Below are 27,227 nucleotides of genomic sequence, written 5' to 3'. Positions count from 1 at the left end.
GATACCACTTTAATGGCAGAAATGAAGAAGAACTAAAGAGCCTCTTGATGAGGATTTGTTTTTGCTGATTGTGTTCTATGAAGCTCTCATGAATTCAGCTCTAATGACTGCTCTGTTTGCATGACTCTTTCACGAAGTATGGATACTTTGGATATTCCATCAGTTTTTCCTTTTTTGGAAATGTTATCCTGGACCCTTCTGACGTGCTCCCACCTGGTCAGGATTCTTCTGCATCTGGAGCAGAGCCATCCTCCTAGGATCTCCCTTCACCACCATCTGGGCAGCACTTTAAAGTGCTGTGGATACTGCATAGCACAGGGAGCTTTACCCAGCACTCTCTAATGGTGTTATGGGGAAAGAATCTAAGAAACACTGAATGTATTTATAGGTGATGCACTGTACTGTCCAGCAGAAAGTGACACAGCATTGTAAATCAATTACACTCCAATGAAAACAAAACAAACAAGTAAGCAAGCAGATCTCTACCCTGGATGTCATTTATTAGTCACTTGTTCTTTCAGTCAAACCCGAGGGCCTACATTGTACCAGATCAAGTTCCAGTTCCAGATCTTTGCTCTAACAATTGAAATTTGACATTCTTGTCCATCCCTCTCTCCCCCTCACCTGATTAGGAGCATTTCCAGATTAGGAGAATTCCAAACTGAATCTTGGTAGGAGGCAGAGACCACCTTCCTCCGTTAAAGAAGAAAACCCACTTTCCCAAATATTCTTGCTAGAGCACACAGCATGAAGCTGAGGTCCCAGCACTCAGGTGACCACATGTCAGACTCTACTCAGGCCGTTGTGACACAGAGAAGCTGAAACTATGCAGGATGCATCTGACAAGGGTGTCGAGAGTGGGAGTCACACCACCTCCAGTTGTCAGGAGCCTCAGTGATAGCCGTCCTCAGCGCGGGGTCCACGTCCAGCATGAGGGGCTCACTGTGTGAGCAGTGACACTGTGCCCCAGCAGGGGCGAAAGTTCCTTTGTGGGATCTGGCCTGGAGTGGACACTGGAATAATGTGTGTAGATGCCTCTGTATTCTATCTTTATTAATGTGAACTCAGGCCACTTGCTCTCTCGTGGCAGCTATAGCACATCATCCATTCACACTGACATCAGTGCTGCCTGTACTTTCCCCACAAGATCTGATCACCCCTCCCTCTCATGCCGACCAGTCTGCACTCTACACATAATGATATTTTCTCTTCAGAAAAGATCCGAGGCTGTGACTATTAGGCACCGCATTTTAAATCCCGGAGTTTGGATTGGAAGAGGTTGGCAGTCTCCCCACCTCCTCACGTTATGCTAATCGGAGCACAGACACATTCAGATGCAGCTGCAGAAAGAGGGGTCCGGGGATCTGATGTCACAAAGTGGGACCCAGCATCACTCAGTCCCCCCAAGGCAGCTGTCTCACACTGTGAGAGAAAAGAATCAGGAACCAGTTCAGGTCGGTCATGTAAGCACTCACATTCTCCACAGCCCCCCATATGCTCGCATGTCCCACTCAAAGATCCCCGCCACCCAGTGTGTCCCCTCTGCTCCAACTCCTCTCCCAATCTAGACTCTCCAGGGTCTCACCTTTAGGAACCGTGAGAGACACATCAGAGCCCAGGGCACTGTCACAGCCTGGGGGAGAACAAGACCAGGACGTGGTCAGAACCCACAGGAGAGAAACTAGAGAAAGCGCTTTGAGGAGGGTGAGTCCCCCATGGCCTCCTATCTACACCCTCACAAGAGTCTCAGGAATCACACTCCCTCTGTACTTACTTACAGTCTGGGTGTAGCCCCTTCCTTTTTCATCTGTGAGAAGAAAGTACCACATGAGAGACCAGGGAGAAGACCGAGTCATCAGACTCTAGAGGAACTCCCTAGTCTGGACGACAAATAACGTTTCAGAACTGTGACCAAAAATCCAGGATAGGCTCAGGAACATGAAGGAAGGAGACGTGGGAGAACTGGACCACCTGCCCTCCTGGAGGTCTGGCTTCAGCAGGGACATTCCCTCCTGACCTTCAAACGCTGAGAAACAGGCCCCAAAACGGAGTTATAAAGATGAAAAGTTTGTCTCTCATTTTTACATGTACTTTACAGAAGGGTCAGTCATAGCATCAGCTCAGATTCCACATGTGTGTGGAGGGTACTTTCCAGTAATGAGGCAGCCAAACTTCCACCTGGGCCAGAAACCTGCCCAGTGAGACAAGAAAACTCAGATCCCTCCCTCCTTTTTCTACCTGACCACTTCCTCCTCCAAATCATAGCTCTAGTCACCACAGCTCCAGTGACCATGAGAACCAGGCCAACAATGATGCCCATGATGAGGATGGAGGGCTGAGGAGGTTCTGTGGAAGAAAGGGAAGGGGCCAGACTTCAGTCCTGACCTTGCTGATGGTGTCCAGAAGGGTTCCTGCTTTGTCTGAGAGGAGGCTCTATTCCTACCCCGTCCTCACCCCATCTCAGGGTGAGGGGCTCCTGAAACCCCTCGTGCTGCACATGACACGTGTATCTCAGCTCCTCTCCAGAAGGCACCACCAGGGCTGCCCACTTCTGGAAGGTTCCATCCCCTGAAGGCCTGTCTCCACAAGCTCCATGTCCTGAGTCTGGTCCTCCCCATCTCGCTGCCAGGTCAGTGAGATCTCCTCAGGATAGAATCCCAGGGCCCAGCACCTCAGGGTGACCTCACGGTCAGAAATGGGGTGATGAGTCACATGTGCCTTTGGAGGGTCTAAAGAGGAAGAATCAGAAAATTCATACTCCATGGGCCACTGAAGCAGAACCACGTGACCATACTGAGAATGGGTGAGATAATGGGTTTGAAAAGAAGCAGCACAGACACCAGACACCAGCCTGCAATCTGTGGTCTGGGCAAAACTCCTAGTTCTTGGAAAGTTCTGGAGTCAGGGTGAGAGCCAACATAGGAGACTCCATGTAAGGGGAAAATACAGAGCAATGGTCCTGATTTGGGTGGAGGCTGAAAGTCTCAGAAAAGCTGGAGTCTGGCCTCCTAAGATGGGTGAGAATAGGCCTTGAGCGAGAAAGTCATGGTTCACAAGATGGCAGTCAGGGTCAAAGGGCACCACTAACCAGTTATTTCAGGGATGCTTTTCTGCTTATCCAAAAACACTGAATGCTTTAACTGTCCTTCAGAGAAGTGGGGCCACTGGTGTGTCACTGTCTTCTACAGAATATGAAAACCTGGGGAGATCCCCCCCCCCTCCAGACAAGAAGTTGGGGCGGTGTTCCCAGAAGGACCCCATTTTCCTCTCCTCATGGAAAGCCGGCTCCAGCCTGAGAGGAGATCAGGGAGGCCCGGTGCCCCTCGTACCTGCGCGCAGCAGCGTGTCCTTCCCGTTCTCCAGGTGTCTGCGGAGCCACTGCACGCACTTGACCTCCAGGTAGTTCCGTTGGAACTCAGCCTCACCGGAGATTTCCCACTTGCGCTTGGTTATCTGAGCCACCGTGTCCGCCGCGGTCCAGGAGCGCAGGTCTTCGTTCAGGGCGAGGTAATCCGCACCGTCATAGGCGTTCTGCCAGATCCCGCGGAGGAGGCGCCCGTCCGGCCCCACGTCGCAGCCAAACACCCACTGGAGGGTGTGAGACCCTGACCCGCCCCGACCACCCGCGGTGATTAAACCGAAACTGAAGATGAAACCGGGTCAAGTCCCGCCCCGCCCCCGCCTACTCCCGAACTGGGGGGCGGTGAGGGTCCCGCAATGTCGGGGTGACCCTCGGACCCAGAGTTCGGGACGACCCCAGCCAGTCCCTGGGGATGGGGGTCGTGACCTGGACCCTGGTCTGCGTCGCTCACCGGCCTCGCTCTGGTTGTAGAATCCGGGCAGGGTGTTCAAGCCTGACCTCAATCTCTGTTGAGCTTTCTTGGCATCTCGTGTAATCTCTTCCCAGTATTCCGGCCCCTCCTGCTCCACCCACAGCGCCCGCGGCTCCATCCTCGGATTCGGGGCGTCGCTGTCGAACCGCGCGAACTGCGTGTCGTCCACGTAGCCGACGGCAAAGAAACGGGGCTCCCCGAGGCCGGGCCGGGACACGCTGGTGCAGAAATAGTTCAGGGAGTGGGAGCCTGGGGGCGAGGAGGGGGTGAGATCCGGCCCGACATCCTCCTGGCGCGGGTCCCGGGTCAGAGGTGATGGGGCCGGGAGAGGGGAGGGGGCTAGGGGCACGTGAGACCGACAAAGTCGAAGAAAGACCCAGACTTCTTGGGGGAGAGAAAAGGGGGCGGGAAGCAGGGGAGGGACAGGACGGGACGAGGTGGGACAGGACGGGTCTGAGCGAGGGCGGCGGGGTGGCTCCTTCTCTGGGGGTCCTCCCCCCAACCCCCGATCCCCGGGCGGTCCCCTCGCCCCTTCCCGCAGAGGCCGTTCCCTCCGGACCCCGCACTCACCCGCCCAAGTCTCGGTGAGGACCAGGACCCCCGAGAGCAGCAGGAGGAGGGTTCGCGGCCCCTTGACCGGTATCCTCGGGGTCTGGGGAGAAACCGAGTCCCGGTGGAGGGTGGGGGTGGGCGTGGGAACCGGTGGAAACTTTATAACCTGGAACCGTAGGGCCGATGATTGGCTTCTAGAAACCAGACACCCAATGGCAGTGAGAACTAGGGCCGCGACACGAGTGTCCCGGCAGAAAGGCACAACACAGTTTGCGAAGAGAAAGTGCAACTCGAGGAGACTAGGGATCCCAACGCAGACAGCCCCCGCCCCAAACAAGGCCCTTGACTCTGAGACGCTGAGATCCTGAGAACCACATCCAGTACCTGGGACTTTGCCCTGATCCCTCCTCTCCTGCACAGAGAACTCTGTAGCCACACTGTCCCTGAGTTCTGGTCCAGCGACTGTGTAGTCAGATAGTTTCAGAACATTTTGGTCAGGATATTTATAGAGTCCTACAAATTAATGAGGACCCCAAGGATAATTTTGTTTATGTGGTTACTTCTGTCGATATTTTCCATAGTAGAAACAACAGTTTAAAATTTTTTAACTAATTTACTTAGAATAATGTTAATAACCCATGTTAGTTTATATGAAAATAACTATTTCTCCAAATAAACTCTATAGTGGGAACAGTGGAAGTTTTTTCATTTTTATATTTTTGCAAGTCTTTTCCTTGTCTGTCTCACTGGATTTTATGTTTGCTTTTGCACTGAATCCGTTATTTTGATTGAAATCTATGAAAATAAAAAGGACCATACATATGTAGGAGTAATATTTTTAATAACCTTTCCTGTTATTTGTGGATGTGTATCTTTGATAGAAAACTAAAACTACACAAGTGATAGTTTCTTAAAAGTTATTTTCTCAGTGGACCTGAAACAATATCACTATTTCCTATTCTGTTGCATTAAAATTGATAAGCCTATTTTGCACACTGGATGTCACTTGTACTAATGTAAGATTTTTAAAAAGTAATTCATTGTTTCACTAAGTTTTATAGATCTTTCAGTGTCATTCCTTCTTTCAAATAAAAATTGCATTCCGGGGAACGGCAAGATGGCGGCGCGAGCGGTGTTTGGGGCCCTGGGCCGGCGCCTCTGGCAGGGTTCAAGGAATTTTTCTGTAAGCAGTTCTAGGAGCAGTATAGCCAAAAACGATGGCTTTCTTCTCAGCACCAGTATGAAGTGGGTACAGTTTTCAAACCTACACGTTGATGTCCCCAAGGATTTGACCAAGCCTGCGATAACCATTTCTGATGAACCAGACACATTATATAAGCGCCTGTCAGTTTTAGTAAAAGGCCATGATAAGGCTGTGTTGGACAGTTACGAATATTTGGCAGTGCTTGCTGCTAAAGAACTTGGTATCTCTATTAAAGTACATGAACCTCCGAGGAAAATAGAGCGATTTACTCTTCTCAAATCAGTGCATATTTTCAAGAAGCACAGAGTTCAGTATGAAATGAGAACACTTTACAGATGTTTAGAGTTAGAACATCTCACTGGAAGTACAGCAGATGTCTACTTGGAATATATTCAGCGAAACTTACCTGAAGGAGTTGCCATGGAAGTTACAAAGACAAGATTAGAACAGTTACCAGAACACATCAAGAAGCCAGTCTGGGAAACAACACCAGAGGAAAAAGGAGACAGCAAGTCATAAAGTCCCGCAGTGACCACTTGTGCCAGGATGTGGAGTGAACCTGTCAAGTGGAGGGACCCTCCAGTGAGGACTATTTCAAGTCTACCCGACTGCTCTCCTGAGGCCACAAGGCTGATCAGTGGAATGCAGGGATCAGAACTTTACTATACCCTGGACTGTTTTACAAGAACCACTTTATCTGTTCTTTTATAAGACTCATCTATTTCAGTTCTGATTTTTAAAAATATGAGCAAACCATTTGGTCTACTCTGTGCCAAGACAGTCAAATTTACATTTTGTTATTCCACTATTGTTTAGTTATTAGTTTGTACTGACTGTGATTTCTGTCTTTTCATTCATCTAAAAATGAGTGTTCCACATACTCATCACACACATTTTTTTCTTTTGAGGGACCTAGAAGGAACCTTTGGTTAATTAAACACTGAGCAGTTCGAGTTTTTGATACCTACCTTATTAGTGTAGGCTGGCATATGAGAGTTTGGGATGGTGAGCTCCAAGTTTTGCCCCATGTAAGCATTACATTCTTAAAAATGGATGTACTTTGCAGCAGATCAAGCATGTTTGTGACTTGCACTGAACCCCTCTGGGGCTGCCTAGAAGGGTCACTGTAATAGAATTTGAGCTCTCGAGAAATCACTGACTATTGGTTCATTCATCCTGTAATTTGTTTATTCAGTAAGCTTTTCTTTTGTTAGCTTTGCACCCAGTACTGTAGTAAATACCAAAAATTGAATAGCAATAATGGCTTTCAAAAATTGTGCAAGGCACAAATAAATACTTTTCCTTATTAAAAAAAAAAAAAATTGCATTCCATGAAAAAGAGGGTAGTTCAGCTCATACAAATGATTTTCCTTGGGACATAGGACTTTGGAATGTAGTAGAAATGCTTGATGTATACTTCCCGTGTCATCGTAGAAAATAGTTCTTTTTAAGAAAAATAACCATTTATTAACATTTTGAGACATGACTGCAAGCCTATTATTTTCCTCAAAGAAGCAGCTCATTTTTACAGTAGGGAAACAACAGAACAATTCTGTGCAAGGCATATATTAAGATTAGAACACCATTTCCTGAATTTTGCTTAAGCATGAAAAACCTGAGGCCAATATTCACACCATTTTTGTGTAAATATTGATAATTTTTAATATTATGAAATGGCAAACCAGGGAAACAGGAGAGCAACCTATATTAAGTATTAGCAGTCAATAAAGTCTCAAAAGATGGTAAGACACTAGATACCAGGTAATCCAGAAAGATTTTCTAAGGGAAAGAATTGCAAATGCAGCATTTCTGAAGGAAGCATTAGAAACAGTTAAAGCCTTCTCCCACAGAGTCCGAAAGTCTGTATGAGACAAGTGCGAGGGCCTGGTGCACTGGGAAGGCCCAGAGGGATCGGGTGGAGAGGGAGGTGGGAGTAGGGATCGGGATGGGGAATACATGTAAATCTATGGCTGATTCATGTCAATGTATGACAAAAACCACTACAATATTGTAAAGTAATTAGCCTCCAACTAATAAAAATAAATGGGGAAAAAAAAGAGCATTCAGGAAAAAAAAAACAGTTAAAGCATATATGCCATTAAAATGTTATATCTCAAATGAGGAAGCTGACATTCAGATTGACACAAAATAATTCTAGAAAGGAGCACAAGATTCATTAATAATAAATCTCACTAGTAACTTCAATGACAAGATTATTAAGAAGAAGTGTCAAGAATATATTGAAGAACTCTACAAAACAGATCTTAAAGACCCATATAACCATGATGGTGTGATCACTGACCTAGAGCCAGACATCCTGGAGGGTGAAGTCAAGTGGGCCTCAGGAAGCACCACTACAAACAAAACTAGTGGAGATGATGGAATTCCAACTGAGCTATCTCAAATCTTAAAAGATGATACTGTTAAAGTGGTGCAGTCAATATACTGGCAAATTTAGAAAACTCAGCAGTGGCCATAGGACTGGAAAAAGTCCATTTCATTCCAATTCCAAAGAAGGGCAATGCCCTAGTTTGAACAGTCTTCAAACTATCACACAATTGCACTCATTTGACATACTATCAAGATTATGCTCAAAATTCTCCAAGCTCGGCCTACTCAGACAGCCATTTTTGCTGTATTGCATTTCTTTTTCTCGAGGTTGGTCTTGATCCCTGTCTCCTGTACAATGTTACGAACCTCCATCAGGCGCTCTATCAGATCTAGTCCCTTAAATCTATTTCTCACTTCCACTGTATAGTCATAAGGGATTTGATTTAGGTCATACCTGAATCGCATGGTGGTTTTCCCCACTTTCTTCAATTTAAGTCTGAATTTGGCAATCAGGAGTTCATGATCTGAGCCACCGTCCACTCCTGGTCTTGTTTTTCCTGACTGTGTAGATCACAACAAACTGCAATATTCTTCAAGAGATGGAAATACCAGACCACCTTACCTACCTCTTGAAAAACCTATATTCAGGTGAGGAAGCAACAGTTAGAACTGGACATGGAACAACAGACTGGTTCCAAATTGGTAAAATAGTACCTCAAGGCTGTATACTGTCACCCTGCTTATGTAACTTCTATGCAGAGTACATCATGCAAAATGCCAGGCTTGATGAATCACAAGCTGGAATCAAGATTGCCGGGAGAAATATCAATAACCTCAGATACGCAGATGACACCACCATTATGGCAAAAATCGAAGAACTAAAAAGCCTCTTGAGGAAGGTGAAAAAGGAGAGTGAAAAAATTGGCTTAAAGCTCAACATTCAGAAAACTAAAATCATGGTGTCTGGTCCCATCACTTCAAGGCAAATAGATGGGAAAACAATGGAAACAGTTAGAGACTTTATTTTCTTGGGCTCCAAAATCACTGCAGATGGTGACTGAAGCCATGAAATTAACAGATGCTTGCTCCTTGGAACAAAACCTATGACCAACCTAGACAGCATATTAATTGCAGAGACAACAAAGGTCCATCTAGTCAAAACTATGGTTTTTCCAGTAGTCATGTATGGATGTGAGAGTTGGACTATAAAGAAAGCTGAGCAACAAAGGAATGATGATTTTGAACTGTGGTGATGCAGAAGACTCTTGAGAGTCCCTTGAATTACAAGGAGATCCAACCAGTCCATCCTAAAGGAAATCAGTCCTGAATATTCATTGGAAGGACTGATGCAGAAACTGAAGTTCCAATTCTTTGGCCACCTGATGCAAAGAGCCAACTTATTAGAAAAGACCCTGCTGCTGGGAAAGATTGAAGGCAGGAGGAGAAGGGGACGACAGAGGATGAGGTGATTGGATGGCAAAACTTATTCAATGGACATGAGTTTGAGCAAGCTCCTGGAGATGGTGAAGGACAGGGAACCCTGGTATGCTGCAGTGCTTGGCGTCACAGAGTTGGACACGACTGAGCAACTGAACAACAAAAATAATGTTAAATAAGTTCCTTTCAGAAGAACAAAGAAATTTGGAAGTTAGAAGACACACTGAGAGTAATTATTGGTCTCAGATGATGTCCAGACTTCCAAAGGTCTCTAAAAAGACAGTTTACTGTTGCTACTTTTATCACCTTTCATTTCTGTTTTTTTCTTCATTTTGTTCTATAATTCATTTTCTCCCCAGGAAAATGTGCACAACTACTCAGAAATGTCACAATAAGATTTCATTTCAATAATTCCACATAAAATGTTGTACAGTTAGGATAAACATGAATAAGGAGAAAGCACCAGATCCAAAACTGTAGGAGTCCTCTGCTTTGCTTGGTCTGCGTGACTGGAAGTTTAAAGGGCAATGACTTAAGTTTGTAATGATTAAACATTGATCAACCTCTTTCATTTCTGACCTACCACCTTGAAGCTATTATACATTTATGCTAATGGACAAAATACTCTAATATGATCTTCTTTGACAGTTTCCTGGGAGAAATGTGTAAATCTAAACTGAACGTGTTTGTGAATACTGGTGGCAGCTGGAATACCTTTACAATGCAGACTGCAAGCAACAAATTGCCCTTTCTGTCTTGAATCACAGCTAACTTCAGTTTATAAGTAGCATTAAGAGATGTCATAGAGTTTCATCACAATGTCAGACAAATCTGAGTTCAGTTCCAACATTTGCCACTGCTATACATCTGTCTATCTACCTATCAATCTACTTGTCATAGTCTTCATCTACCTTTCAACCTACTATAAATATTCAATACTGATCATGACAATCACAATAAAAATATCCAGTTGTATCTCTTTATTCACAAATGAGATGAATCCAATGACATGGCCAAAATCATAGGCCTAGTTTATTGGTGATAATCCATAGCCCTCTTGTTGTTGTTGTCCAACTCTTTGTTACCTCATGGACTGCAGCACGCCAGGCTTCCCTGTCCTTCACTATTTCCTGAAGTTTGTTCAAACTCATGTCCATTGAGTCGGTGATGCCACCCAACCATCTCATTCTCTGTTGTCCCCTTCAACTCCTGCCTTCAATCTTTCCCAGAAGCAGGGTCTTTTCCAATGAGTCTTTTCTTTAAATCAAGTGGTCAAAGTATTGGAGCTTCACCTTCAACATCAGTCCTTCCAGTAAAAATTCGGGGTTGATTTCCTTTAAGACTGGCTGGTTGGATCTTGTTGCAGTCCAAGGACTCTCAAGAGTCTTCTCCAACACCACAGTTCAAAAGCATCAATTCTTTGGCACTCAGCTTTCTTTATAGTCCAATTCTCACATCCATACATGAATCCTGGAAAAACTGTAGCTTTGACTAGATGGCCCATTGTTGGCAATGTAGTGTCTCTGCTTTTTAATATGCTGTCTGGGTTGTTCATAGCTTTTCTTCCATGGAGCAAGCGATTTTTACTTTCATGGTTGCAGTCACCATCTACAGTGATTTTGGAGCCCCCCAAAATAAAGTCTCTGACTGTTTCCATTGTTTTCCCATCTATTTGCCATGAAGTGATAGAACCGGATGACATGATCTTAGTTTTTGAATGTTGAGTTTTAAGCCAGCTTCTTCACTCTACTTTTTCACCTTCCTCAAGAAGCTCTTTAGTTCCTCTTTGCTTTCTGCCATTAGGGTGGTGTCATCTGCCTATCTGAGGTTTCTCTCAGCAATCTTGATTCCAGCTTGTGCATCATCTAACCAGGCATTCCACATGAGGTATTCTGCACACAAGTTAAATAAACAGAGTCACAATATACAGCCTTGACGTACTCTTTTCCCAATTTGGAACCAGTCAGTTGTTCCATGTCCGGTTCTAACTGTTCCTTCTTGACCTGCATACAGGTTTGGCAGGAGGCAGGTCAAATGGTCTGGTATTACCATCTCTTTAAGAATTTCCCACAGTTTGTTTTAATCCACATAGTCAAAGTCTCTGGCGTAGTCGATAAAGCACAAGTAGATGTTCTTCTGGAATTCTCTTGCTTTTTTGATGATCCAACAGATGTTGGCAATTTGATCTCTGGCTCCTCTGCCTTTTCTAAATCCAGCTTGAACAGCTGAAAGTTCTCAGTTCACATACTGCTAAAGCATAGCTTGAAGGATTTGGAGCATAATCTTGCCAGCCTGTGAAATGAGAGCAATTGTGTGGTAGTTTGAAGATTCTTTGGCATTGCTTTTCTTTGGGATCAGAATGAAAACTGACCTTTCCAGTCCTGTGGCCACTGCTGAGTTTTCCAAATTTGCTGACGTATTGACTGAAGCACTTTTACAGCATCATTTTTTACGATTTGAAATAGCTCAGCTGGAATCCCATCACCTCCACTGGCTTTGTTCATAGTGATGCTTCCTAAGACCCACTTGACTTCACATTCCAGGATGTCTGGCTCTATATGAGTGATCACACCATCATGGTTATCCAGTTCATTAAGATCATCTCTGTATAGTTCTTCTGGAAGTATTCTTGCCACCTCTTCTTAATATCTTCTGCTTCTGTTAGGTCCATACTGTTTCTGTCTTTTATTGTGCCCATCTTTGCATGAAGTATTCCCTTGGTAGCTCTAATTTTCTTGTAGAGATTTCTAGTCTTTCCCATTCTATTGTTTTCCTCTATTTCTTTGCACTGATCATTTAGCAAGGCTTTCTTGTCTCTCCTTGCTATTCTTTGGAACTCTACTCCAAGATGGTATATCTTTCGTTTTCTCCTTTGCCTTTTACTTCTCTTCTTTTCTCAGCTATTTATCAGGCCTCCTCAAACGACCATTTTGCCTTTTTGCATTTCTTTTTCTGCAGGATGGTTTTGATCAGCACCTCCTGTACAATGTCACAAAACTCTGTTCATAGTTTTTCAGGCACTCTGTCTGTCATATCTACTCCCTTGAATCTATTTGTCATTTCCACTGTATAATCATAAGGGATTTGATTTAGGTCATACCTGAATGGCCTAGTGGTCTGCCCTACTTTCTTCAATTTAAGTCTAAACTTGGCAATAAGGAGTTCATGATCTGAGCCACAGTCAGCTCCGGTCTTGTTTTTGCTGACTGTATAGAGCTTCTCCATCTTTGGCTGCAAAGAATGTAATCAATCTGATTTCACTATCTATCATCTGGTGATGTCCATGTGTAGAGTCATTTCTTGTTTTGTTGGTAGATGGAGTTTGCTGTGACCGGTATGTTCTCTTGGCAAAACTCTGTTAGCCTTTACCCTGCTTCATTTTCTACTTCGGGGCCAAACTTGCCTGTTACTCAAGGTATCTCTTGACTTCTTACTTTTGCATTCCCATAACCTATGATGAAAAGGACACCCTTCTTTTGGCATTAGTTCTAGAGGATCTTGTAGGTCTTCATAGAGCTGTTCAACTTCAGCTTTTTTGGCATTAGTGTTTGGGGCATAGACTCGGATAACTGTGTTATTGAATGGTTTGCCTTGGAAATGAATGGAGATCATTCTGTCATTTTTGAGATTGCACCTAAGTTCTGCATTTTGGACTCTTTTGTTGACGATGCGTGTTGCTCCATTTTTCTAAGAGATTCTCACCTAGAGTAGTAGATATAGTGGTATCTGAATTAAATTCGCCCATTCCAGTTCTGATTAGTTCATTGATTCCTAAAATGTTGATGTTCACTCTTGCCGTCTCCTGTTTGATCACTCCCAATGTACCTTGATTCATGGACCTAACATTCCAGGTTCCTATGCAATATCATTCTTGACAGCGTTAGACTTTATTTTCACCACCAGCCACAACTGGGCATTGTTTCCACTTGGGGTCCGCCTCTTCATTCCTTCTGGAGCTATTTCTCCACTCTTCTCCAGTAGCATATTGGACACCTACCAACCTAGAGGTTCACCTTTCTGTGTCATATATTTTTGCTTTTTCATACTGTTCATGGGGTTCTCAAGGCAAGAATAATGAAGTGGTTTGCCATTCTGTCCTCCAGTGGACCACGTTTTGTCAGAACTCTCCACCATGACCTGTCCATCTTGGATGGCCCTACATGGCATGGCTCATAGTTTCACTGAGTTAGAATGAAATTAGATTGTCATCCATGTGATCAGTTGGGTTAGTTTTCTGTGATTGTGGTTTTCATTCTGTCTGCGTTCTCATGGAAGAGAATAAGAGGCTTGTGCAAGTTTCCTGATGTGAGGGACTGGCTGTGGGGAAGGATTTGATTGGCTGTGGGGAAAAGTTTTGCCCATCTTGTGCTTGTGGGCAAGGCCATGCTCAGTAAGTCTTTAATCCAGTTTTCTGCTGATGGGTGGGCCCGTGTTCTCTTCCTGTACTTAGACCTGAAGCCAAACTATGGTAGGGGTAACAGCGACCTCCTCCAAAAGGACTTATGCCAGCACACCATGCCTCCCAGGACTGTTGCAGTCAAGTGCCCCTGACCCCACGGCAGGCCACTGCTGACCCATGCCTCCGCCAAAGACTCCTAACACTCACAGGCAAGTCTGGCTCAGTCTCTAGTGGGGACACTGCTCCTTTCTCCTGGGTCCTGGTATGCACAAGGTTTTGTTTGTGCCCTCCAAGAGCCTCTGTTTCCCCAGTCCTGTACAAGTTCTGTAATTAAATCCCAGTGACCTTCAAAGTCACTTTCCCTGAGGTTACTCTTATTTTCAGGGCTTGCATTCACAAATGTATCAAGCTAGTCTGATGACTAGCTGGCTTAAAACTCAACATTCAAAAACTAAGATCATGGCATCCGGTCCCATCACTTCATGGCAAACAGATGGGAAACAATGGAAACAGTGACAGACTTTATTTCCTTTGGCTTCAAAGTCACTGCAGATGGTGCCTGCAGCCATGAAATTAAAAGACGCTTGCCCCTTGGAAGAAAAGCTATTGAACAACCTAGACAGCATATTAAAAAGCAGAGACATAGCATTGCCAACAAAGGTCTGTCTAGTCAAAGCTATGGTTTTTCCAGGATTCATGTATGGATGTGAGAGTTGGACCATAAGGAAAGCTGAGCGGTGAAGAATTGATGCTTTTGCGCTGTGGTGTTGGAGAAGACTCTTGAGAGTCCCTTGGACTGCAAGGAGATCCAGCCAGTCTATCCTAAAGGAAATCAGTCCTGAATATTCATTGGAAGGACTGATGCCAAAGTTGAAACTCCAATCCTTTGGCCACCTGATGTGAAGAACTGACTCATTAGGGAAGACCCTGATGCTGAGAAAGAAAGGCAGGAGGAGAAGGGAACGACAGAGGATAAGATGGTTGGATGGCATCACCAACTTGATGGACATGAGTTTGACCACCTCTGGGAATTGGTGATGGACAGGGAGACGTGGCATGCTGCAGTCCATGGGGTCGCAAAGAGTCAGACATGACTGAGCAACTGAACTGACTGAATCGATCTTAATGGTGCTGTTTTCCTTGATCAATGAATGTTAATCTTGATGACATCAACATATGTGTTTTCTCTGAAGTGAGCATGCTTGGTGAATGTCACCCTTTCTCTAATGATGATCTAAAAGACCTGATACCCTGCAAGAGGAACAGAAGTAAATTACCATGTTATAAAGCAGTATGAAATGGTATGATAGTTCTATAAGCTGCTATTAATATTATGCACTTGTGCTAGAGTAATTTTTAAAAACCTAGTGTGATCTGAATCTTACCAAGTCTTTTTTTTAACAACAGCAAAATACAGAGAAGTGCTAAAGTGTATCATGAGGCTTAAATGAGTAAAATTCAGATAGTGGTACTAACAAGCTGATTTCTTCAACAAAATCTTTCAAGAAAGTAAAGGAAATAACAGATGAGGCAAAGAATTAATAGTCCATAGACCTATAGATTGGGCTTCCCTGGTGGTTCAGTGGCAAAGACAGTCTTCAAACTCAATTCAGTTCTATTCAGTTGCACTGTGGTGTCCGACTCTTTGTGAGTCAGGAGAGAGATGGGAATACCAGACCACCTGACCTGCCTCTTGAGAATCCTGTATGCAGGTCAGGAAGCAACAGTTAGAACTTGACGTGGAACAACAGAATGGTTCCAAATAGGAAAAGGAGCACAAAAAGGCTGTATATTGTCACCCTGCTTATTTAACTTATATGCAGAGTACATCATGAGAAATGCTGGGCTGGATGAATCAAAAGCTGGAATCAAGAATGCTGGGAGAAATATCAATAACCTCAGATATGCAGATGACACCACCCTTATGGCAGAAAGTGAAGAAGAACTAAAGGGCCTCTTGATGAAAGTGAAAGAGGAGAGTGAAAAGGTTGGCTTACTGCTCGACATTCAGAAAACGAAGATCATGGCATCTGATCCCATCACTTCATGGCAAATAGATGGGGAAACAGTGGAAACAGTGCCAGACTTTATTTTGGGGGGCTCCAAAATCACTGGAGATGGTGACTGCAGCCATGAAATTAAAAGACACTTGCTCCTTGGAAGAAGAGTTATGACCAGTCTAGACAGCATATTAAAAATAGAGACATTACTTTGCCAACAAATGTCTGCCTAGTCAAGGCTGTGCTTTTTCCAGTAGTCATGGTTGGATGGCATCACCAAACTCAATGGACTCGAGTTTGAGTAAACTCCGGGAGTTGGTGATGGACAGAGAGGCCTGGCGTGCAGTAGTTCATAGGGTTGCAAAGAGTCGGACACGACTGAGCGACTGAACTGAACTGAAGAGAGGGAGAGAGTACTGGACAGAGGTGGACAAATGGGGGATTGGACACATAAGTGTCTGGGGCTTCTTCTGTCAGTGGCTCACCTTATATTTGTTACTTACAGTGGACTTCCACTAGGGTCCAAATGAGATTAAAGACAAAAAGCAAATCAATGTACTCTAAAGAAATCCTCTAACTTTGTGAAACATGTTCTGACATGTTCTGACAAGGCTAACTTGGAAAGGATGTTTGAATGGGGCTGGTTTGTCATAAGCAGCTGCACACCGCCCTCTGGTGGCCTTGTGAGAAATGGCATGAGTGCTGCGGGGCTCCTTGGCTTTGTCAGTAAAAGCCAACAACTCACACTTGCCACCATGACAGTCCTGGTGTCAGAGCAAACCCATTTCTGTGAGATTCAGTGTTTCGGTGGTGTGTTCTAGAGTAAATCACTATCTTGACTAGGACACAAGAGGCCACTTCCCTAGTGTTCAGGGAGTGTTGACTGAGCCCCTGAGTCAGGCGCTGGGTCCCCAAGGGAGACTAGACAAGAGGTCGCTGCCTCAGGGGACCTGCAGGAAGAGGTTGGGGACATGCTGGGTTCACTTGTCCACACCCCAGCTCTGAGTGTCTGTTGAGGAGAAGTCAGCCTATCCAAGCAGAGCAGTTTGTGGCACTTTTCTCTTTATACTAACAATAAAACAGTTTGAAAATTAGAAAGCTTTCACTCAACATATCTGCGTGATTTCATCTAAATTCATATAGCTTTCCAAAATATGGGATGAATTCATCTTCCTGATATCTTTTTCACTTCATATAATGAGTAATTATTCCATCCATTTATAACTTTAGAATATATGGATTTAATGAATTCAATATCATTATTCCTTATGCCACCTTGTACTTATAGGCCCTGCTTCTAAGGTCCAGCTCCAGCTTCCCCCACTGGTATCCTGTTCTTCTCTGCAAGTGGAGTCCGAATCCTATCATCTCCAGGCACCTTCCAATCTAGAATCACTCTGTGAACTTCCAGAAGACGTTTTCTCCATCCTTTCTCCTGGGGTGGCAGGCACTTCCCAACAGGTCTTCTGTGCTGTGGATTCAGAGTTTCTCCCAGACCAAGATGCTGCTCAGCCAAGTCTCAGGCTGCTGTTCGCACAGAGCTTGGCATGTGGTAAAGAGTCAATAATATTTGAAAATGAACTAAACTGAAATGAGCACTCACTGTTGCTGATAACTTTAGCTGTTCTCCCCTCTTGGGAGGGGACTTCCCAGCCTCTCTGTGGTCACAGGACCATGTTGCTGCTAATGGAGCAGGAGAGGACCTGGTGTGCGTCCTTTCAGACCTGGCCCATCCCTACTCCCCACAAGTGCTTTTCCAGGTTCTCGCTCCTTCTGCTGATGGAGGCAGATGGGGATTAATGTCCAAAACACCTGGGAATCCGAGAAGCAGGAGGGGCTCAAGGGGCGCATGGTTGTCCCCAGCACAGGTTTGGGGGTGGACTCCAGGTGTCCTCTGGGGGTGTCTCTAGACTATTCAAAGAATAATGCTTTCACCATCGTCTTTGTGCTGCTCCCCCACAGGGAGTGTCACAGAGTTGGGGAACCATTCAGTCTCCAGCTTCCCTTTCCTCAGGGTGGGGGGCTTCCAGGAGCTCAGCAGTTACAGAAGATACTTTAAAACGTGGATTTAAGGATGATGAATTCAGGAGGGAAAAGACTTTTATTCATTTATTTTTAAAATTTATTTTACTGAAGTATGGTGGATTTACATTGTTGTGTTAATTTGTTTTATACCGCAAAACAAATTTTGACTGAGTTATATACATATATATTTTTCATATTCTTTTCCATTATGGTTTATGAAGGAAGGATAAGAATTTTTAATATGTCAACCAGGACGTTTTAAAGAAAACTTGCCTTTTTTCCCTGCAAGTATATTGTACTGAAAATAATTACTAGTGAAGTTTGCTGCCGTAATCTCCATTATTGCTGTTTTACCTCAAAGCAAATGTCCATGTAGTGAACAGTCAAAGTATCTCAGTGACCTCAGGGGTTCCAGAGACCACACTCTGAGAACTGCGGTTCTGAGTAAACCAGGTTGTCTCCCAACTGATCCCTGTCTTTCCCTCCTCTTTGTTTTAGAGATCTTCTCCTTGAACTGGACTCCCTGCCTCCTTAAACTTAGTGGAAGGCCTTCTTCTGGGCTCCTCTCCAAGAGAACTGCCCCCCTAGCAACTCATCCCACAGAGTGTACTCGGTTTGGGAAAGGGCATCGGGGGACAGGTGTTTCCCCTTTGGAACTGGGGACAGTTTGTTCCTAAAGGCACTGCACACACTTATGACCTGATTTGGTTTTGTTACACACCAGCTTGATATGTCTTCATATCCTGAACAGAAATCTGACATAGTGTCCAAGAGAAATAATAGTGACTTTTTCACCTCCCATGGTCTAATGAATCTGATGTAGATGCATCTGACTTAGGTCCACAAAGCATGAAGGGCAGGCCTGTCCAACAGAATGTTCTGTGATGAAGGAATTGTTCTATATCTGTGTTGTCTAGTCAGGGAGACACTGGCTACATGTGGCTATTTCAGCACCTCAAACATGACTGTTGTGATGAGTACTCTTTATTTTATTTAATGAATTAATTGTTCAAATATTTTTATTTATTTTGTTGAAGTCTAGTTGATTTACAATGTTGTATTAGTTTCTGCTGTATAGCAAAGTGACTCAGTTACACACATTTATAGGTTCTTCTTTATATCCTTTTCCATTCTGATTTATTCCAGGATGTTGAATATGGTTACCTGTGCTATCATTGTTTATCCATTCTATTTTTTTTAATACTTACTTATTTATTTACTTGGCTGTATTGGGTCTTAGTTGCAATATACAGGATGTTCACTGCATCATGATAGATCTTTTTCATCCTGGTATGCCAGTTCAGTTGCTCCAAGGCATGTGGAATCTTAGTGCCCTGCCCAGAGATTGAACCCTTTTGCCCTGCATTGCGAGACAGATTCTTAACCATTGGATCACCAGGGAAGTCCTCTGTTCATCCATTCTTTATGTAATAGTTTACATCTAACGAACCCCCAACCCCCAGGCATTACTTTCCCCAGCCCCCTCCCCCAGCCCCTTCCCTCTTGGCAACAACAAGTCTGTTCTCTGTGTCTGTGTCTGTGTCTATTTTAATTTTATTTAATTCAAATAGCCATATATGACTAGTCGCCAGCATATTGGACAGTGCGTGTCTAGAATGTCCTTAACTTTCACTCTCTTCCTCCCAAAAGTTATTGTGTGACTCATAGATTGATGCATATTTAAATACAGTCTTTGGTAGCTCAGATGGTAAAGCATCTGCCTGCAATGAGGGAGACCCGGACTCAATCCCTGGGTCAGGAAATTCCCCTGGAGAAGGAAATGGCAACCCACTCCAGTATTCATGCCTGGAAAATCCCATGGACCAAGGAGCCTGGTGGGCTACAGTCCATGGGGTCGCAAAAAGTCGGACACGACTGAGCGACTTCACTTTCACTTTATATGAATATAGTGGGTTTGTCTATTTAAGGTACAGCCTTAAAATGTAGCATGCACAGAAAGTTTCATTAATATGTGTTTTAGCAACTAGAATGTTAAGCAGACATTAAGCAGCCACGGTATATCACCTTCAGGTTATAAGTTCAAAAGTGCCCATCACTGGAGCTAATTCTTGTCTCTATTATACTGAGCTCTTGGTGGTTTCCTTAATCTGGTAAGCATAAGTAGACACAGAAGTGTTCACTCAACCCAAGAGAAAGTATTTGTTGAACACAACAGAAATCAATTACCTTGTAGGACTTGTACATACTTGTAAAATTATGAAGCAGAAGCTGTAACCTAAGAATCCACCACCTTAAAATTCTTTTAAAAAAAATAATTTTCTTTGTTTATTTTTGGCTGTACTGGGTCTTCATTGCTCTGTGGGCTTTTCTCTAGTTGTGGCGAGTGGGGTCTACTCTCTAGTTATGGCACACAGCTTCTCGTGTCAGGGGTTACTCTAGCTGGAAAGAACTAGTTCTATGGTATTCTTCTCCTTCTACACTTTCCTCTCAAATTCAAGCAATTCTTTTTTCCTTCACCCTTGGACTCTTGTCTCCTAGACAAAAATATATATGAATATTTTACACTTGGGAAATGAAGAGTTGTATGACCAAAGATGAAAAATCATAAAAATCCATCAATCTTCTCTGTGTTACTCAAACACTCACAAAGATACAAACACATGCACCTATTCAAACTCAAAGACACATAAACAATTTTGACAGGACTTCCCAGCTACAGTGGTTAAGAATTCGCCTGCCAATGCAAGGTCCACACCTTCAATCCTCGGTCAGGGAACTAAGATCCCAGAGGACACAGAGCAACTAAGCTAGCATGCTACAACTATTGAGGTTCACCTGCTCTGGAGCCCATGTGCCACAATCCATGTATGGCAAAGGAGCAAGGAAGCTCCCTCGTGCTGCAACTAAGACCCAAAGCAGCCAAACAAATACATATTTAAAAAAAAAGAATAAAGAGTAGAGGGGACAGAGGAGGGAGGAGGAAGTGAGCTGACTCAGGAGGTGGCTTCTGGAGAGTGCAGGGTGGGGGCCACTGAGGTCTGAGCTCAACAGCTTAGACAGAGACGGTTCCAGCACCTGGGCAGCAGCTGGAAGATGAAAGTAAACTGGTAAGTAAGTGCAACCAAGTATCTCCTGTGTGAGGATTACAGTTCTTTTGTCCTTTATCACTTTCAACCCTTTGTAACTTATTTTACAGTGAATCTTTATTATATCCTGTGTTATACATATATATCATAATCAGAATTATAAAGCTTATTTAAATTTTTAAGAAAGAAGGCAGATGGGAGGCAAGTGAAGAGCTGGGGACACGAGGCTGGACGTCCTGGGCTCCGTGTCTGGGCTCCGGGCAGTGACTCACACGGTCTTTTCTTCTCTTCTCAGGACCGGGTTCCCTGTGGAGGCCAAGCGGAATCTTAGCCTTCTTTTGAGATGTGTGGTCATCTATTAGGACTTTGTCGCCTCTTTGATGCTTTGAAGACAATTTTTGTGTTTTCCATGGCATTTTCAGCTATTTGCTGTGGGAAGAATTGTCCGTACATGTCAGCCCATCTTTTCCAGTGGTGGCATTTCTATGGCAGAACAGTTCAGTCGACATATGATGGGTCCTGGAGCAGAGAATGTGCATCCTAACACTTGACCTGAAGGTGATCGGTCAAGGGTTTTACAAGGGCAAGGTACTTTCAGCTCATTTTTTGAAAGCATTATTTAACTCCACACAAGAGGATTGAGAAGATACTCCAGAATAGACAAAATAACTAATTCATGTTCTCCCTGCATTCCCCAGTCACCCAAGACCTCTATTTAGAAACCATTGGAGTTAGGAATTCCTTATTTCTCGTCTCAGAAATGTACATCTAGACATTAAGGAACACTGTTATTTCAGGGAAAGAGCTCAGGGCACAGAGAGGAACAAATTATGTGCAAATTCACATATATGAAGAAGAACTTGCTTTAGAATATAAATAGAACCATTACATTCAACAATATATAAATAAACAGCAATTTATGTTTTGCAATGAAGGAAAAGTCTAACAGACACCTCTTCAAGATGATATGGAAATACACACAAAATATGCTCAATGTCACATGTTATTAAGACACGCAAATAAAAACAGCAATGATACATCCTCACACACCTAGTAGAGTAGCTAGAATCCAAGAACCGGTGATGCCCAGCGCTGACCAGGACATGGAGCAGCAGAAACCCTCGCTCACTGGGGCAGGAATAGGAAGCAGCGCAGCAGCCAGAAATGAGAGTCAGCAGTTTCTTATGAAGCTACACAGAGAGTCTCCATCCAGTCTGCTCACAGTCTAGCACTTCTCCATCCCATGGGAAAACTTGTATTTGCACAAACCGCTGCACACCAGAGTTTATATCAGAGCGTCCCTTAAGTGTGGACTGCACATGGTGACTTCCTTCCAAAGACTATAGTGTGGACAGTGAGGAAGTAAACATAGAACTTCACAAGGAGAAACCTAGGAAATATATCTTAGGTGGGTGCTGAAGTGATTTTATTAGTGATATTCCAGTGGACAGTATAAACCCTTGATGTGTGGAGAATGTCACTTCATCTCTGTGGTCTTCTATCCCAAAACCCAACTCAAATACAGAGACATTCCACACTATGCCTGAGCAATTCTCAAAAACATCCAGGTCATCAAACAAAAAGGGAAGTCTGAGAGACTGTCACAGCCAGAGGAGCCTGAAGGGAACATGATTAGAACCTAATTTATATCATATGTCTTTGATAGGATCTTGGGTCAGCAAATGAAATCCCACCAGGCAAGGAGGGCTTCCAGGGCCCAGCCTTTATCCTCAGCCTCCCGCTCTCTCCCACCACGTTTCCCTCCAGCCAGCAGAGCAAACAAGGCTTGAGCATCCAGTCTGTGCCAGGCACTGTCCTGACCACTTCCTACATCAACTCAACCAACCCTCAACACATCCCTAAAACGTCACCCGTTTTGCAGATGCGGATGAGCACAGGGGGAAAATAACTTGTTTGGAGTAACACAGCTAAGAGGGTGGGGGAGGATACTGGGGTCCAGACTGCCCAGGTGGAGCCCCTACTCTCCAGTCTCCAGGGACTTAGTCAGTCCTGTGACACCACCACACCATCCAATATACACACACGACTCCTTATCAGCGGTTTCCCTCTATACAGACCACAGCTGCCCCGTCAACTCCTGTCCAATCTCAAGGCTGATTTCAAATGTCCCCTCCTCAGGAAGGACGTCCTGAGCTGCTCCCAGACTAGAGTGGCGCCCTTGCTCTCTGTTCCAAATGCTTATTTTCCAGCTGGACTATTTAGCATCGAAACACACAGGGCATGTTCTTGGGCTTCCTTTGTGGCTCAGCTGGTAAAGAATCTGCCTGCAATGCGGGAGTCCTGGGTTCGATCCCTGGGTTGGGAAGATCCCCTGGAGAAGGGAAAAGCTACCCACTCAATAGCCTGGCCTGGAGAATTCCCTGGACTGTAGTCCATGGGTTTGCAAAGAGTCAGACAGGACTGATTGACTTTCACTTTCACCTAATGCATCCCCAGGGCCTGGCAGAGAGTATGTGGTAAATAAATATCATTTCAGTTAAGGAAGCACCCCAATGTTCATCACAGCACTGTTTATAATAGCCAGGACATGGAAGCAACCTAGATGTCCATCAGCAGATGAATGGATAAGGAAGCTGTGGTACATATACACCATGGAATATTACTCAGCCATTAAAAAGAATTCATTTGAATCAGTTCTAATGAGATGGATGAAACTGGAGCCCATTATACAGAGTGAAGTAAGCCAGAAAGATAAAGAACATTACAGCATACTAACACATATACATGGAATTTAGAAAGATGGTAATGATAACCCTATATGCAAAACAGAAAAAGAGACACAGATGTACAGAACAGACTTTTGGACTCTGTGGGAGAAGGTGAGGGTGGGATGTTTCGAGAGAACAGCATCGAAACAGGTATATTATCAAGGGTGAAACAGATCACCAGCCCAGGTGGGATGCATGAGACAAGTGCTCAGGGCTGGTGCACTGGGAAGACTCAGAGGAATGGGGTGGGGAGGGAGGGGGGAGGGGGGATTGGGATGGGGAATATGTGTAAATCCATGGCTGATTCATGTCAATGTATGGCAAAAACCACTACAATATTGTAAAGTAATTAGCCTCCAACTAATAAAAATAAATAGAAAAAAAAAAAAAGAATTAATAAACTTCCTCAAAGCATCATTGGGCTTCCCAGGTGGCGCTAGTGGTAAAGAACTCGCAGGCCAATGCAGGAGGCATTAAGAGATGTGGGTTTGATCTCTGGATTGGAAAGATCCCCTGGAGGAGGGCAAGGCAACTCACTCCAGTATCCTCACCTGGAGAAGCCCATGGACAGAGGAGCCTGGCGGGCTACAGTCGATGGGGTTGCAAAGAGTCGGACATGACTGTGTGACTTAGCACGCAGGCACGCAAAGCTGTGTGACCCTGGGCTGGGCACTTCTGAGTCTCATTCCAAACACTTGATAGTTAAGCTGTGATTATATCTGTCTGACTTCAGAGTTATAAATGGAATAAATTGGATAGTACATGTACGTTTTTGTTTTCTTTTCTTCTTTTTTTTGCATCATAACAGCCAAAATCAGCTCTTTTCTTTCTTTCAATTTTTTTCTGATTGTACACCACAAAATTCACCCGCAGTCTCACTACCTAATATGATAATAGTACCATCTTCATTCTCTTCGAGTGTGACTAAGAATTTATTTATTCTTAGTAATCTATTGTAGGTTATTTAGAAAAATTTTTTTTCTTTTTTATTTTTTTTTGGCCATGCCCTTCAGCTTGTGGGATCCAGGTTCCCCCACCTCGACTGATTCTAGTTCTGCAACCCTGCATTGGAAGTGCAGTCTTAACCACTGAACCTTTAGGGAACTCCCTATTGTAAGTTCATAAATTTACAGAAGTCAAAACATTGCACAACTATTCTTTCCACAAAAATAGCAGCACACTAACAATAAGAACAAAGGAAAAGCCAAACACACAGGCCTTTTAAAAGTTGTGCAATATGAGGGTAATGATAAACTCACGATTTTCCTAAATCTCAGAGTGAAGAGAGTCAGGCCAGCCACACTTTTGTCCGGACCACCTTTGGACTCTGTAACATCGATCCTTCCCTGAGTCTCCAGCCTGCTTGCCAGCCCTGCACCTTTGGAAGCACAAGACCCTTGGGCTCATGAGCCAAGTTTGAAAATAAATCTCTCTCTCTGTTTCACACACACAACACAACATTTCTCACACACTGGGAAAGGATCATTCCTCATAAATAGTAGGGCTTACCTTCGATCCACTGGTTCTGACCTCAGGATCAAGCTCTGCAGTATTTCTGCACGGCTGTGTCTAAACCAGGTCAGGAGTCCCTGCACTTACTGCCTCTGGTTTGAGGATGCACACTTTCATCAGGAACTTTCATCCTCCAGAATAGTGAGACGGGGAGGGCAGAATCTTGTGTGGTTGATGGAGGAGCCAAACTATTTTGACGATGAGACCAAGCTCTTGACGAGTCAGGTGAGGATTTCCCACTAAATCTGAGAAATGTGCAGTGATATCACAGCCAAATGCTGGAGACTGGTCTGAACAGAGAGCACCCATTGATTAAAGCAGGCAGGAGCCTGGGAGAAAGCAGGGGAGCGATGCTCTCCACCTCTCCCCAGTCCTCAGGAGCGAGAGGCCCTCTGGACGGCGTTCCCGTAGCATCAGGTGAGGCAGGTGAGTGAACACAAGTCATCACCTGAGAATGAAGGCTGGGGTCTGTGTGCCATTAATTATTAATCCAGCAATCTCACTGCTCATGGATGCATGCTTAGCAAATAATTTGGGGGCTCTGGAGATGGGGAACCAGATTAAAACCTAGTGCTGGTCATTAGAGGGCTGACAATGACTGGTGGATGATACTCCCCTACTTCTGGGAACTCCTTATGGACACTCTGATGCATGTGCAGAGATGTCCCAGACTGGAACCTCCTTAATGGCTACAGGTGAAGCAGAGGAATAGTTTCCTAAAGTTCATGGGCCAGACACCCCAGTAGTTAGAGTTTAATGAATGAGGTGGAACTTTGGATAGAACTTCACCCATGTGGATGAGTAGGATAATCATCAAAGACAAAAAGGAAAAGAAAATAAAGACATTGCAAGCAGTCAGGAGTTAGTGTGCAAGAAGGTATGCGGTGCAATCAGGCACAGTGGGTTCAGGGATGACGTTGTAGTTTAATAATTTCTGGTTAATGTCTCTTGAGGGTTCAGCTCTGTTGAAACAGTGTGTGGAAAGCCCTGAAACCAAGTCAAGACATAAAGAAGAGGTTCAATCAAAGTTGAATGGTGAGGCTGCTCAGCTCTTATCAGTTGAGCCTTACAGGAGCATGAATTCAACCAAGGTTTCTCCAGGGGTCACATCCAGACACCTGCACAGACCCAAGTTCCAAGGGCTAAGAGTGTGAGAGGAGGGCGGGACACGCAGTGATGCTGGGAGTGTGTCAGTGCTGGTCTGGGAGCTGGCGCTGGAGACTCTGGAGCCCAGGCAGGGTGTGTTGAACCCAGGCTGGGGCAACCCCAGAGTCACTTGTGTTTGATTCTGAAATTCATTCAGGAATTTTCTCAGCACAAGTTTGGTGCTTGTTAGCGTCGAGCGGCTGTATCTCAGCACCTGGAGGACGAGTGTGCTGAGGATGAATGCTGCGCCCTGTGACTCCGTGCTCAGAGGCGCATGCTCAGATCCAAGACCACTGGTACCGAAGAGACCCGCAGGGTCGTAATCTAACCCTCCATTTAGGGGAAATAAACAGAACCATGGGAGATGAATAGCTTGCCCAGTTAACACAGTTCAAGCAAAGTCCAAGTCTGAAAGTCTACATCCAGTGCTTTTTCAAAACATCCTGTACCCAAGTGTAGACCACTCCTCATGGCAGAGCTGACAGCAAGTAAAGGAAATCAGAATCAGGGAACCATATTAGTTTCTCCTAAAACTCAGCAGTGGCCACAGCACTGGAAAAGTTCTGTTTCATTCCAATCCAAAGAAGGGCAATGCCAAAGAATCTTCAAACTACCACACAATTGCACTCATCTCATATGCTAGCAAAGTAATGCTCAAAATTCTCCAAGCCAGGCTTCAACAGTTTGTGAACCATGGATTTCTAAATGTTCAGGCTGTATTTAGAAAAGGAAGAGGAACCAGAGATCCAACTGCCAACATCCATTGGATCATAGAAAAAGAAAGAGAATTCTAGAAAAACATCTACTTCTGTTTTATTGATTACACCAACGTTTTTTACTATGGATCACAACAAACTGTGGAAAATTCTTCAAGAGATGGGAATACCAGACGACCTTACCTGCCTCCTGAGAAATCTGTATGCAGGTCAAGAAGCAACAGTTAGAACCAGACATGGAAAAAGAGACGGGTTTCAAACTGGGAAAGGAGTACTTCAAAACCATATATTGTCAT

The 27,227-nt window shown here is 44.4% G+C and overlaps 2 protein-coding genes across 2 annotated transcripts; one reads left to right on the top strand and one right to left on the bottom strand.

The window, feature by feature from the left end:
- Nucleotides 1–481: 481 nt before the first annotated feature.
- LOC133059260 (BOLA class I histocompatibility antigen, alpha chain BL3-6-like) lies at nucleotides 482–4,964 on the bottom strand. The gene is made up of 7 exons (XM_061146258.1): nucleotides 4,946–4,964; nucleotides 4,404–4,898; nucleotides 3,813–4,082; nucleotides 3,330–3,605; nucleotides 1,775–1,807; nucleotides 1,586–1,633; nucleotides 482–1,422 (listed from the first exon to the last, which is right to left on the bottom strand). Exons 1-7 carry the CDS (start codon nucleotides 4,962–4,964, stop codon nucleotides 1,418–1,420), a joined length of 1,146 nt encoding a protein of 381 aa, XP_061002241.1. The 3' UTR covers nucleotides 482–1,417.
- A 505-nt stretch (nucleotides 4,965–5,469) lies between these two features.
- Nucleotides 5,470–6,911, top strand: LOC133059692 (small ribosomal subunit protein uS10m). The gene has a single exon (XM_061147147.1). The coding sequence runs from the start codon at nucleotides 5,503–5,505 to the stop codon at nucleotides 6,106–6,108; it is 606 nt and encodes a 201-aa protein (XP_061003130.1). The 5' UTR covers nucleotides 5,470–5,502; the 3' UTR covers nucleotides 6,109–6,911.
- The last annotated feature ends 20,316 nt before the right edge of the window (nucleotides 6,912–27,227 follow it).

This window comes from Dama dama, chromosome 7 (assembly GCF_033118175.1).
Source record: "Dama dama isolate Ldn47 chromosome 7, ASM3311817v1, whole genome shotgun sequence".
NCBI classification, from domain to species: Eukaryota; Metazoa; Chordata; class Mammalia; order Artiodactyla; family Cervidae; genus Dama; species Dama dama.
Note: the sequence above shows the minus strand (reverse complement) of the source record. Positions and strands in the feature narration are given on the sequence as shown.